Raw genomic sequence first — 15,293 nt, forward strand, 5'->3', positions numbered from 1 at the left:
AGTCTAAACTGGCTGCTTACAGCAGGAAGGTCCTGGATTTGAATCCCCCCCCCCATCACCCCGGTTTCCACAGTACAGAGACTGAAGTGTAGGTGTGAATCTGAGTGTGTGTTAGCCCTGTGGTGTACCCTGCCTCTCTCACAGTGCATGCTGGGATAATCTCCAGCCCTCTGTGGCCCTGAGCACGATGAATGGATGGACGTGTCCCACCTCAACTACAGTCCACATGTCTTTACAAGCGTTGTAGAAAATAAACACGCCGCCCTCAACAATGCTGTTTTATGTATCCTGGTGATGCATCACCGTCATGTCCATAGTCTCAGTAAAGGACAGTCTATGAGCGCAGCGTTAGCATGAAGGCCTCTGGTTTGTTTGGAGGAGGTGGTTACTGTACAATGGACCATTAGTCACGCTGGGGGGCTTTATGTTGCTGCGTTATCCGTTTGAAAAGATCAAAGTGATTATATTTGCCAATATGATGATATTTTGTACTGCATGATTGTGTTTATTGCATCAGCTGTCAGGGATTAAAGACCTCAAATATGAAATCATTTAAATATCCAGCAGGATGCAGTCAGGACAGTCAGATTTGTAAAATATGCGATACACCAGGTTATAGTCTGCACCCATCTGCTCCCAAGCAGCATCTGACATGGAAACAATAACTAGAGAAAAGATCAAACCTTTACTTTAAATGGTTTATAACACACTATAATGTTGGTGTGAGTGCTTATTAATGTTGTAGCTGTAACTCCTCCTGAGGACAGCCATCAGTGGAGGCGGCTGTATGACAATATCATAAAACACAGCTGTGTCTTCATAGGAGACATTAGAAGCACTTTAAATGTCCTTATAGCTGATTACAACTATATTATAGTGTGTTATAAGCCAGTTATTTCACATTTGTCTTTGGCTTGTAATTAAAAGTAAACTATTACTTTAGATAACAGACCAACGGATTGGAACCTCCTCCATACTGATCCTGACAGACACAGCTCAGGGCAAAACCTTCCCGTTCTTCTGTAAATGGAGGGAGGGGACGATGCACAGCAGATACTGACCTGTTTCTTTTTACTGATGACCCCAAACATAATCTCACCACAACAACTGGGGCAATTATTTGTGTTATCAACCCATTTACCAAAACTGTAAGGGGGGGGCTAAAATTACTGTGACATCTGGTTAAAATGGTGTCATTCTGAAGCAAGATTGGTGGGAAAAAAAAGATTCAGATCACTTAATCCTGTTCTCTGATTTGTAGATTTACTCATTAGCACAGTAACTCTCTGACTCTGAAACAGCTGGTTTCTAGTTGCCACTAATACAAACGATAATTGGCTGAAATTAGTGGCTGAAACGGCCTTAATGAAGCCATACAGCGCTAGTCCACTATGGAACCAAATGACCCCTGACCTGAAACCATAAGCTCTAGGTTCAAGGTTCTGCCTCGTGTTTCTACTTTGATAAACCAGAATGTTTTCGTCGTCCAGCTGTTGCAGTTCTTTCCTCTGAACTTGGATTTAGTCTCACCTCCTGATCAGTTCAGGCTCAGGAACCTGGAAACCAGGAAATAAAGCAGAACCAGAGACAACAGATACACATGTAGCCCTGTCGTTACAGGTGGTTCCTGCAGTGGAGAAGGGCCTAATAGCCTGCAGACAGGGTGTGAGGGCAGTTTACACACATACAGTATCAGGGGGCAGTGAGGAGCAGCGACTCTGCTTTGGAGGCTGGAGCCAAGATAAAATGATGCCACTGGGGTCCGATGGGCGTCCAGTTTAGTGTGTTAGAGAGTGAAAGGGAGATATGAGCCGGTCAGAGAGGAGAGGGGGACTGAGGGACTCCTATTCAGGAGATAACATTGAGCTCTTGGTCTCTTTGCCACAGGCAAGGAAATAGAGAGGGGTTAGAGACTGCAGTCAGGCAGCCACATGGCAGCAGATACCCGGAGTAATAATTGGTGCTGTCGGTGCAGAGAGCCCGATGATAGCTGAGCTGAGAACAGTCTGCTTCTCTCGCAGTTTAACTAAAACAATGTCACGGCACAAGGCAGGCACGGGTCAGCAGGAGTCAGTCTTTTAAGCAGATGGCGTGGCTGTTACTGGCTGTTATTAAGGGTAACATGGTGCTGAGAGCAAAGGGAGCCAGTTGTTAAGTGAACATCTGCTGCTGGTGTTACACCAGATTGTATTTCCGTGCTGGATGTTTAGAGTGCATCCAGGTTATTGTGTCTTCAAAACTGAGTTTTATTTTTGTTCATTTTCAGTCACGTTTCATTTTTATTCACCACAGGCATCGTGTGCTGTGCAGAGTCGACTGAATTTACATTTATGCTCAAACGCTGGAAACTCACGGCTCAGGAGCAATGACCTATAAAGTGTATCCTCCTGCACTGATGAGAAGTCGTGGTGGGAATACGTGGATGTTACGTGTGGACGTGTCGCGTTCAAAAATGATGTCTCTCACATGCTCATGCAGGAGTCACAGGGGTCAAAGTGTGTGACAGGAAATGATCTTTGTCACAGAGTGCATGTGGCAAGTTTGCTTCTACACAACACATTTCACAACTTATGTAGTTGTTTTTAATTGGCCACATGGTGGCACTGTCTACACCCAAAGCTGCAGTTCGTCCTGACTTTCCACCAAATTACATGCCGTTATTATTGCTGAGGAAGTCCTATTTGCAGTCCGATGAGGAGAGAGCCGTCGTCCTTGAAGCCGTCTCTCTTGCAAAAGTGAAACATGAAACAGCAGAACGTGAATCCCACATTTGCGTAACTTGTCTGTCAGTCGCTAACTCACTCTCCTCCGGCTGTTTGCATATTTTAGACTGTTTGAGCTCCTCATCATGACATCTTGTGACACAGATAATTCTTCACCGTTTGACAGATGCTCCTTTTCTGCAGTAAAGACATCAGGAGACGCTTTCGAGGGAATTTGACATAATACATACAGGCCGTCTGACTCTGCACTGCAGGTTAAACTGGGCCAGAGAAACACTTTTGGATCCGACTGACTCTAACAAACTCAGTAGCCTAGCAACATTAAGGCTACAAACAACCCACAATGCAACACTCAAATACAGACGGATCTGTTTTATTGAGCTCCGAAGCAACACCGCCAGCGCTTTTGTCCGACCTCCACAGTCTGGATGTGAAACTGCGATGAATGTGCTGATGTGTAACTCGCTTTCATTGCTTGCTAGCTTTTAATCAAAAGTCTACGGAGCCCCTTAAATATACAGACATTCGATTTAGCTCACTTGACGGGAGCAGTCGCCATCGAAAAGCTCCATTCTTTGTTCTCTGAAGAAAGAAGTCATATAAACCGCGCTCCCTCTCCTCCTCCCAGCTGAGCCCCAGGGGGGCTCTGTATAAATCATCAAACTTGCAATTTATACATACTGTATATAATACATAATGTAATAAACATGTGAAACATAATGCTGTAAGGGTGGAATGTGGGAAACATTAGCATCAAGCTAACACTTTACTTTCTGTTTTATCCAAAGCGTCAGTTTGTTGTTGGAGCAGCTGATAACAGCACAGAACAGAAAAGATGCCTTAGATTAGAAACTTTATTTTAATGGCAGTTACTGGGGATATTTCAACATATAAAGAATCCTTTACATACATTACATTATGACTTACAAGTGAGGCACCGCAGCAGTGATGGAGGCTAGTTTACAACACAGGAAGCACAGCTTTGGTCAGCACTAGTCTAGACTAACATTATAGACCTGATGAATACTTCTCCTCCCAACATCATGATCGGCGTTAGTTTGTGGTGTTTGACAAAGAGTTGGCTCCCCTAAAGATGAAGATATCACAGGAAGGTGAGGATGAGTGTAAAGGCTGTGTGGTAAAACATGAGTCTGCAGCACAATAATAATATTCAGTCTTGAAATGAGTCAGTCCGTTGGAGCTCCCTGTTGGAGCTGTGATTTGTCGTGCTAACAGGCTCCTGATGTCGTGCTATTAGCCGCCTGGCTAGCTCGGCTGCTCCTCTGCCTGTAATGAGATTATTTGGGAGCGGTATTGATAGCATGTCTCCGTCTGTGTTTCACTCATCCTCAGCCAAACTGCCTCTTCCATTTTATTTCCTCTCATTAGTTATTTATGAGACTGCACACCAAAGACAAATAAAGAGCATAACAAACGTCGCTTCAGCTCTGCTTTTTTATTTATTTCTTTTCTTGTTTTTCATTTTCTTTGTTGCACCTCGCGAGGCCATTTTCATTCAACCTGTTTGATGGAGGGTGAAACTTCTGAGTGAAGTTGAATTGAATGTAAATGCAGGTAGCTTCGCTGCCACATTCATTCCAGCCTATAATATAAAATATTGTTCAGCAAACAATTTACTTTCACTACAGTCATCTAGTGTTATTCACTAACAATGAAATAAATAGGCTGGTTTACTTTCTGATTCCCTCTATACACTATTCTCTACCTTCACTGTGTACTTTATAATACCTCATGCTTTACTGTTAGCAGGTTATGATCATTTATGTGGCATGCATAAAGTAAATATATATATACAGAGGGGTCCAAAAGTCTCAGACCACTAGTCGAGATTCTTCTATTTTGCATTTGTTTGAATGTAATACAATTGTTTTCATTACAAATGATAATATCAGCTCAACAACAGGAGTGAAAAGTTGAACATGTTCAGGGATTTCAGAGAGTCTTTGGTATGTCCCCCTTTTGCTTTAATGACAGCATGGACTCCACAGCTTTGTGCCAAACCTGATGACCCATGTTATCCCAGCATGACCTGACAATGTTCCAGAGGGCTTCTTATGATGTCACAGAAGGCTTGGCTTTCTGGGTCTTCAAGTGCCCCCCCATAAATAGTTCAATGGGGTTGAGGCCAGGTGACTGTGGAGGAAAGTCCATGACAGTCAGGACTCCTTGGTCTTCTTTGGTCTTCAAGTAGTTCTTGCAAAGCTTTGAGGTGTGTTTGGGGTCCTGGTGCCATGTTTCCCACTATCACAATGCTGCTTAGTGAGCAATGACCTGCTGGAAACTTGAGGCGCAGCCATATTTAGAACAGGTGAACACCGGCTGCAAGCTGAGGTCATTGAACGAGCCTCCGATGAGGAGATCAGATCCACCTTAGAGTCATCTGAACGCATGCTTCGATGGACGGACACAACTCAAAGACATCTGACCTTTTGGACGAAGGAGTTCAGTTGTTCGATGCCACAAATTTACTTACATTTGATTGCCGACATAAAAATAGTGCAGAATCAAAATATTTCTTCTTCATTTTACATGTCATAACTTCATGTGCTTCTAAATGTTTCTGAATCCTCAAACTTTGTGATTATTTCCAGATTTATGTGAAAATATTTGAGATTTTCAATGTGGTCTCAGACTTCTGTACATATATCTACTGCTGTGGCTCCAACAGCTTAGAATTAAAATAAATGAGAGAAAACTATTTTTGGATTCCCAGAATGTGGATTGTATCTTCACTGAATTCCTTTGCATTCGTTTATATAATGCAAAATAGTGCGTTTGAATCACAAGCAGTAAGTGTATCAGCTCATTTCTATTCTCAGCTGACGTTTCAGTAAAATACTGAGGTGACATGTATTAATAAATGGTGCAGTTTTATCAAACACAACCCACGACTCCCCGTACGTTTTAATTATAGCTCTATTTTATTTCTAGATAATCTAGATTTCGTCACAGAATAGCATCAGTTTTTTTATCTTTTGATAAGTGACTCAGCGCAGTCGGTCACAGATATCTTTGCAGTGTGACCGTGTTCGGGCCGATCCGCCATATTGTCATGGCTCGATGCAGAGCTGCTCTCCTTAACGACAGCCTAGCGTGCAACATGTAGTGAAATTAGAGCGTGTGAATGTGTAAAATCATTTGCTAAGCTCTGACCCTGACTCCCTCCTCCTCATTAGCAAAGCTCAGAGTACGAAAACACTCAGGAAGCAGCTTCTCATGTTCAGCTGACGTCAACTTCACCGGTTAACATGACCGACGTCTCCGGCAGCAGCTCCGATCAGCTGTCACACATCGCGGCACCTTAGTAACTCCAGCGAAATACACCATCGGCCTCCGTCTCCTCTTACATGCATTGCAGATGCACCTTCCAAACACTCACAAACACACCTCATGTGTCACATCTGCTTTTCAAAGCCGCAGTGAATCTGTCCCACTGTGTGTTTCTGCTCTGCATTCAAGTTTGACCTCATTCCATTTATACCAGCCTTCACATGTCGATCCACACGCTGTCTATCTCTTTTGCTCAGCCGTACAGATCCCACTCTCTCACACAATGCTGCCATTGTTACAAGCATTATCCAAGCACGGTGATGCTACAGTACATTCTCACATTCTTCAGATTGTGCTTCATTTTAGAGCAAATCCTGGAGTACCTGGAACTGTGAGAGGGAGGGAGGGTCTGAGATACATGTGATGCAGGTATCTGTCTTAAAATGATGACCTGACAATATGCACATTAGAAACACCACGCAGACCACGCAGCAGAAGAAGACAAAACACAGTTTGTTAGGGTTAGGGTTACCTTGTTTCCAGCGTCTCACAAACGACTGCCGTTGAGGGACTTTGCGCTCTTCAGTTTACAAGGCATGTTGATGTAAACAGAAACACAGAAATAAACATACACTGAGATTGTTCTGCAGAAGTAATCTGCTTTTTTCTGCCTTTCGTTTTGCATTTTGGTTGCTTGAGCTACAGTAAGTCTTTGTCTTTTTCATACAGAAATGTATGCGGATCATTTTGTTGTGCAAACAAGCGCTCTAAAAATACACTGACTGCCGTCGTCACCAGCTGAGGGAATAAATATTGTCTGTAAGATTAATCCTGTATAATTGGAGCTTTCCCTGACCTTAGATTCTAGGATGGAAACTCAGTGTTTGCAATGCAACACAATAATAAACAAAATAAATGATGTGCAGTGTTGATTTACATGATTCTCCTGCCTATAATACATATGACATATGTATACTTCATTAAGCTGACTTTCTACATGGTTAACGAATAGTGCGCTTTAGTGATTAAGTACAGTAAGCCCTCTTCTTTGCTTTTCAACATTTCATAATAGTTTATAAATCAAAGGTGTAACAGTGAAGAGAAAGCAGCTTCTCAGTGCAGGTAGTGAGCCTCATCGCATCAGGAACTTTAAAGGACCTTTAAAAAGCATATTTTTGATGGCAGCGAGTTAATAAAGATCAGTCAGCTCACCAACAGACGAAACGATCCACTGACACCAGAACACTGCTGGCTGAGAATATTTCAACTGGCCAAAATGTGTGTGTGTGTTTGTGTACAGTGAGTACAGAAAATATTCACCCACTGCAATAAACACAAACAGGAAGCTGATGTCATCATCGCTGGGTTACCAGGTACAGTTCTCACTGTAACACTGTTCAGACACAAACCAGCGGAAAACCCAGTGTCATGAGGAGACCTGGGGTGTCCCCCGTGAGGAGACCTGGTGTGTCCCACGTGAGGAGACCTGGTGTGTCCCCTGTGAGGAGACCTGGTGTGTCCCCCGTGAGGAGACCTGGTGTGGGAGGCCTGGAGTGTCCCCCGTGAGGAGACCTGGTGTGTCCATCGTGAGGAGACCTGGTGTGTCCCCTGTGAGGAGACCTGGTGTGTCCCCCGTGAGGAGACCTGGTGTGTCCCCCGTGAGGAGACCTGGTGTGTCCATCGTGAGGAGACCTGGTGTGTCCCCTGTGAGGAGACCTGGTGTGTCCCCCGTGAGGAGACCTGGTGTGTCCCCCGTGAGGAGACCTGGTGTGGGAGGCCTGGAGTGTCCCCCGTGAGGAGACCTGGTGTGTCCATCATGAGGAGACCTGGTGTGTCCCCTGTGAGGAGACCTGGTGTGTCCCCCGTGAGGAGACCTGGTGTGGGAGACCTGGAGTGTCCCCCGTGAGGAGACCTGGTGTGTCCATCATGAGGAGACCTGGTGTGTCCCCTGTGAGGAGACCTGGTGTGTCCCCCGTGAGGAGACCTGGTGTGTCCATCGTGAGGAAACCTGGTGTGTCCCCCGTGAGGAGACCTGGTGTGGGAGACCTGGAGTGTCCCCCGTGAGGAGACCTGGTGTGTCCCCCGCAAGGAGCCCTGGTGTGTCCATCGTGAGGAGACCTGGTGTGTCCCCCGTGAGGAGACCTGGTGTGTCCCCCGTGAGGAGACCTGGTGTGGGAGACCTGGAGTGTCCCCCGTGAGGAGACCTGGTGTGGGAGACCTGGAGTGTCCCCCGTGTGTCGAGACCTGGTGTGTCCCCCATGAGGACACCTGGTGTGGGAGACCTGGTGTGTCCCCCGTGAGGAGACCTGGTGTGTCCATCGTGAGGAGACCTGGTGTGTCCATCGTGAGGAGACCTGGTGTGTCCCCCGTGAGGAGACCTGGTGTGTCCCTCGCGAGGAGCCCTGGTGTGTCCCTCATAGCCACCATACATCAGGAAGCATGTGTTGTCTCAAAAGACAAATATGACAGAATACAGTTTGCTCGGCCTAAATGTTGCTTGTGGATCCAGGAAGCCGGTAGCTTCAGTGTAACTCTGGAAGACATAGTCATAGCTGTCCCCAGAGGACTCAGCGATTCTGGAGGAAACTGTGGCTCCTTCTCTGTGTGCAGAGGTTAAACTGGGATTTGTTTGTTGGGGGGTGGGGGGGGGGGTGTTAACATACATAATTCAGTTCGTATGTGATTATTTAAGAAATGTCCATAGTTTATTCAGTGATACAGACTGTCCGTTAACGAGGCTGAACACGACATATTTGTCTGTATGCTATTTGTCTGTAAACTCACTCTCACATAATTATAATGTTTTCACATATTTTGTTTTGGTTAATAACTAAACAGAACTTAAAGATGCTTTCTTTCTCCACACACTAGATTTTCCTGATGTTATTGGACCGAATGGATCAAAATCATTTCAATCCTAAACCATCATTTATTTGCCATAACCCCGATCTTTCCCTAACCTTAACTAGTTGATCTGTGTCAAGACACTGTACAGAAAGAAAGACCCTTAGAAATACTGGCATTGATTGTCACATCGATGTTCCTGTCTGACATTAGGGTTGATTAAAGACATACGTGGTATGTTTTCACATCACAGTGAAAGGTCCTTTTGACTGATTTGACCAAGAGGAAGAATGTAGAGAGAAAGGACGAGGCCTGAGATGCAGCCTTGAGGGAGGAGATGGAGCTAAGGAGGATGAGGATGATCCACATTGACTAAATGTTCTGTTATTAAGATAGAAGGTAAACCGGTCGAGGCCTGCAGCCATTTTACCCAACTGTATTCTGAAAGGGCTTAATCAGTGTGTCGAGGTCTACTGTAGGTCATTTAAGACCCCAAAGCGTTTTATAAAAACATACTTTTAAAAACGAAGAAGAGGAGCAGCTGAGAGAGAGAAAGGACAAACCTCTCAAGGACTTTTGGTCTGGACATTGGTCAAAGAAAATATACAGAGCTGGAGGGTGGAGGTTTGGTCCTGTAAGGAGGAATTTCACAGCCTCTAGCTTCCTGTGACAGAACTGTCTGTCGAGTGCAGAGGGGATCACGTTGATGGAGCAAGTTGTCAGTTATAGATGAGAAAGTGTCCACGTCAGCGGGATTAGCTAAAAACAAACACTTCCCAGTCGTTCAGCTCAGAGGATGTGTGTGTGTCCTCTGTTCATCCACACACATCAGCCGTGTCATCGTGAGCTGAAACAGTGCTGAGTGAGACATTCATTACATGACAGTGTTGATGGGAGACATTCAGAGTTTAGCTTCAGTAAATAACAGGCACCATCATACTGACACGTTAGCTTCAGAGCCGAAAGGAATCCTTGTTTATGATAAATATAGAAAGAGGAAGACACAATGGAAAGAGACTGCATGAGGCAGGGAGGGAGCGCCATGAAGAGATACTGTAGCATGACAGCAAATGAAAACTGCAAAAAGGGAAGAGACACACAGGAAAGTTAATGGGGTGAATCGAATATATCCCAGCAGCCTCTGCTGCTCTCTCTCTCTCACATGCACACATGCTCATAATGAACTCATATATTTGCTCCGATGCTGCTGCTTTCCTGCAAGCCGCCAAACACCAGCGATCATTTAGTGGCACTCAGAAACATGCGTGTGCTGCTCACTGCTTTGTCTTCTTACTCTCTCTCTGTGAAACACCAACAATGCTTACTAATTAACTTTGAAAGGCCTGTTGGGTATTCAGCAGATCACAGGGAGCGCTGCCATGGAGATGTGGATGGGGTTTGCACAGTCTTTAGCTGCAGAGGTTTGAGTCAAAACCAAATGTAGCGTTTTTTAGGCGTAATTTATCTCCTTTTCATACTGAAATAATTCATCATTTTCAGTGGTGGAATGTAACTAAGTACATTCACTCAAGTACTGTACTCAAAGACAAATTTGTACTTTACCTGTGAAAGCAATTAGGCCAACCGCACAATTTTATGATATAATGGTGTGATATAAGCTAAACTGCTATTACATCTGCCGAAGTGATCCTGGAAGCGATCTGTAAAACGATATATACAGTATATATTTATGTAGTATTAGCAGTAATTGAGTCCAGTGCTGATACGGCAGCAAACAGTGGATTTCATGCTGCATCATTTCCTGTCAATCACTTGCACATGTGAAGGCAATTTGAATCCAACACGGGAATGGCGGACTCCGCCACTATCAATAAAACCTACTATATACAGAGGCAGTTACAGAATGCAAATTTATTAAATTGCTGTTATTGTAACAATGCATCACAAACAGCATCAAAAATGTGTTTAGATTTAAAAACTTTTATTGTAATATATTTATATAATATGATTATAACCTTAAAGTCACGCACTCTTAACACCCAACACCGTTAGAGAAGCTGCACATACATACATAGACTATATGATTGTTGTTTTCGGGGGGGGGGGGGGGCAGATTCCCCAAGCCAAGTTTTAAATGAGTATTGATGAATGCATTTTGTAAAGACTGAAGATTTTTAAGTGAAGCACAGAAACAAAGCTCACATCTGCATTTTGAGTCCATTTAATCTCAGTTGTTTATGAACCATGTTCCCTATAAAACAAACATATATATATATATATATATATATATATATATATATATATATATATATATATATATATATACTGTATATATAGATGAGATATATATAGATGAGATATCCAATGTAAAGCAGAAATATTCCTCTTTGAACTGCTCAGATAAACCTGACAGTCACACTCTCAGGAAATTACTAAATGAAGTGAACTTAAACAGTGTAACCCTTTTTTTCAGAAGTATGAAAAATCTGCATAAACCATACCGTAATGTAATAAATTCAAATTTGAAGAAGAAACTAGGAGCACAATGACGCCACAGAAGAAAGTCTGTCCTCTTTTAAAGTATAAAATATCAAAGTCTTTGGAGTCTTTTTTTTTTACATGTTCTGTAACTGAGGCCCTGCAGCTGCTGGCATTTAAACTGCTTTAGTTATTTTGCATTTTGCTGCATAATTTTTCCACCAGTCTCAAGAAACACCATGAGAACAATTCTAAAAAATTGTGCATCACAATATTTGTTACGATTTCACTAAGCTACAATCTCCCCCACTGTCTTTGTGATTGTCTGAATGTATTTGCATCTATTGCTCTCATAGTCATCACGTGTATTTAGGAAACTTAATCAGCTCAGAAGCGTCTTTCTTTTTCTTTTTAATGATGTAAACTATCTCTGCCTCATCTGATTCTAAGCAAATTGTGAAGTTGTACAAACAAAGTGGATGTAATCAGGTGGGCTAACATGTAGCCCCACCGCAGCATCGCGGGGCCATAGACCCCCCAAGAGACGACCAGACGTTTGACAGATAAAATCCTGTGTGATCTCCTTAATTTAACTTCTCCTGTTGTTCGCCGGTTGTTAGCGATGCTAGCCGGTTAGCGGTCAGAGGAGGACCCTGGTGCCCGGCCTTGACAGTGTAAAAAATCAAAAAGGAGCTTCCTTCAGACTTTTTGTAGACATTTGCCACGTTCCCTGTCTGTCGCCTGTCTGTCGCCTGTCTGCAATCTTTGCAATCTTCCCACAGCTCCACCAATAGATCATTAAGCCTCGACTGGCACCAGCAGGAAATCACCACCTGTTTAACTTCATTTAGATAATATCAGCCAGCGCATTTCTAACCTTTTTACTGACCTGGAAGAAGCCATCACTTCACTTCCTGTTGTAGAAAAAGTAACTTTAGCAGGTGTGACTGTCATATTCAGTGGTAGATGTAACTGAGATCAATTACTGATCACTTTGATTTAAACAAACATATTTAACATTTGAAGCAACATATTTGAATGAGTGTCTGTAGTCTGAGAGGCACCTCCATCATATCAGCAGGGACCACATGTGCAGCCCCCATCCAGCAGTTAATAGAAGGCCAATATACTTCCATTTTATAGGCAGACTGACACAGCAGTCACCGTAATCCTGTTATCGTGCTCTAAATGAATGCAAACTGCTGCTGTTTTGGGAGCAAATAACTTTGGACACACTCGTCTTTTCTGCTGAGACAGGCTCAGGTTTCGCTCCCTCAGGCTTCACCACCAACCAGGAGAACAGCACTCACATGAGAGCTTTAATGGGAAGCGGTAGCGGCCGCCGTCTCTCCATGCTCCGCTTCACTGACATCACTTACAATCATTTCTAAATGTTTCACTTTTACACAGAAGAATACATCAACGTCATTAATCTGAGGAAAGAAAACTGCAGTGGAACACGTTCACTTCTATTATTGTTATACAAATAATATCCCGGCTGCATTATGTGATCAGTTATAACAGACAGGACAAACCTGAGCTGCGGTGCAAAGTATTTTTACTCAGTTTTGAGGTACTTGTACTTTACCGTAAGTCTTTCTGAACAGAGAGACTTTTTGTGACAAACAGAGAATCTGGTTCGTGTGAGATATAAGTCGAGTCAGTATGCTGACTGATGCTATCAGCTGTAGCTAGTTAATGTTAATGCTGTGAGTCAGCCAACAAAACGGCACAGAGAGAAACACACACATCTATAAACTATACTGTTTATAGTCTGCCATAGCTCGACCTGCCTCCGCACAGGTCCGGCTCAACTCGTCATCATTCTGGGATGGGGCAAAACGCTCTGGCTTGTTAGTATTTCTTTAAACCAATCACGAGCGTCTTTGGCGGCTGATCCCAGGATGCAGCGACGGTGCTCTTGTTAAATAGTGTCGGACCGAGATAGTCGGCCAATGGCAGACTACGTCCTGTGAGCCAGGACGTAGTCTGGACTGTGTCGCCTTGCTGTGCAGAGGGTCTTTCTCTGCAGACACCCAACTGACGCTTCACGACATGAGTGTTAATATTAACAACGATAAATCCCGTATGTCCTGTACTTTTAGCTTTTCAACTTGCACGATCTGAAGTTGCTAATTTGCTGTAAACAGTATTTTTCAGTTTTTCAGTTAGTATACAAGAAGTGAAGATACTTAACTCCACTTCCTTTGTGCATTGCATTGTGGGAGAATAGAAAAGTGTTTTGACAACTAATACCATATTAGTCCATATTCTAATAAAATACATGTGATCTGATCTGATGATGTGTTTACAGGTACACTACAGTAAACAATATATTTACAACATTACCATTTCATCTGACAATAAAATGACATCGAAACCAAACCGAAGTCGATAGGATTCATCCTCTGGGAACACGAATGTCTGTGCAACATATTCATGGCGACCCATGTTTCAGTCGTCCACCGGACAGAGACAGTTTGTCCTGTAAATATTCAGTCTGGGTCATGTGAGTCACCGTCGCCTCTCTCCGCCCGTCTCTCTCAGGTCAGGAGCGTATCAGCATTGATTCCAAGTATGAGCAGGAGGGTAAGGTCCAGTTTGTGATCGATGCGGTGTACGCCATGGCCCACGCCCTCCACAACATGCAGAGGGACCTGTGCCCAGAGAACTCCGGCATCTGCCCTGAGATGGACCTGGCTGGAGGGAAGAAACTACTCAAGTACATCCGCAGCGTCAGCTTCAACGGTGAGTGGACTGATGGTTCTGTCCTTCTGCAGGCGATAAAATCTGCTTGAACTATATATGCTTTGTGCTCCGAGGCCAAGAGACATGAGTGAATGTTTGAGACGGTAGCAGCTTCAGATGGAATAAAATCTAACGCTGATCATAAAAACACTCCTGGATATAAAAGTGCATAAAATGTCTAGATTGTCTCATAAAAGTGCCTCTGCATCATGATCTTAAGGATTTTTATCGTCCTTCATAACCATGCTCTTCGTCGTGCCATATATGGAGCTGTTTTAGAGAAGTTTTAAATGTACACCTTCATGGAGACTGAGGTGTCGTGCAGACTTTACACACAAGGCTCCCGATCTATTTTCAGCACTGATCTCACTGTGCTCCTCCTGTGTTATATAACACTGAAAATTGGTTTGAAGAGAAACAGGTTAAAGCTGCTCCGTCCCATCTCATACAAGTCCTGTACTGCACTTGTACCATTGTCTGCTACTTAATACTTTTACTCGACTTCATCTCAGAGGGAAATATTGTACTTTTTACTCCACGACATTTATTTGAAAGCTTTAGTTACTTTGCATTAAAACTAAATATGCTCAACAAATAAATCAGGATGTATTATTGTAGACTGAGCCAGCAGTATATAAAGTAGTGATACGTTCAATAATTGATTATAAGGCCGATGCCCCCCCCACTCAGAGTCTGGTTCTGCTCGAGGTTTCTGTCTGTTAAAGGGAGTTTTTCCTTGTTGCTGTCACCAAGTAATAATATTATAAAGAGGACGGTCTCGACCTGCTTCATATAAAAAGTGCCCTGAGATAACTTCTGCTATGGTTTAGTGCTATATATATATTATATATATACAGTGCTTAACACATTTATTAGACCACCTGTCATAAAAATGATAAAACACAAATATTTTAGAAATCTGTCAAAAACTAGTTTCAAACTAAAACTTGTGTTGTTATTTATTAGGCAAATAACAAACTGGAACAACTAACTAGTCCTTATTCGCATATATTAACCAAAAATCTTAATATTCTGTATGACCTCCTTTGGCCCTGATAACAGCTTGCATTCTCGCAACCACAAAACAAATGTTTCTGTTCAGGAATGCAAGTAAATAACTGTCAAAAAATAATAATGTGCTTTACTACTTTTTTGTAAAACCGTAAATTTGAGAATTCATGGATAACAACAATAATTATATTTTAGCATTAAAGATATCATTTTGATTAAAGAGCTTGGCTTGCACAT

At 43.1% G+C, this 15,293-nt stretch overlaps 1 protein-coding gene across 1 annotated transcript in view; it reads left to right on the top strand.

Moving 5' to 3' along the window:
- Positions 1–15,293, top strand: part of grm7 (glutamate metabotropic receptor 7) — a 222,415-nt gene that overhangs the window by 138,957 nt on the left and 68,165 nt on the right. The window contains exon 6 of the mRNA XM_070901851.1: positions 13,845–14,045. Within this exon, the coding sequence (XP_070757952.1) occupies positions 13,845–14,045 (201 nt within the window). The remainder of the gene's footprint in view (positions 1–13,844; positions 14,046–15,293) is intronic.

The sequence above is a fragment of the Enoplosus armatus genome, chromosome 3 (genome assembly GCF_043641665.1).
Source record: "Enoplosus armatus isolate fEnoArm2 chromosome 3, fEnoArm2.hap1, whole genome shotgun sequence".
Classification (NCBI taxonomy): domain Eukaryota; kingdom Metazoa; phylum Chordata; class Actinopteri; order Centrarchiformes; family Enoplosidae; genus Enoplosus; species Enoplosus armatus.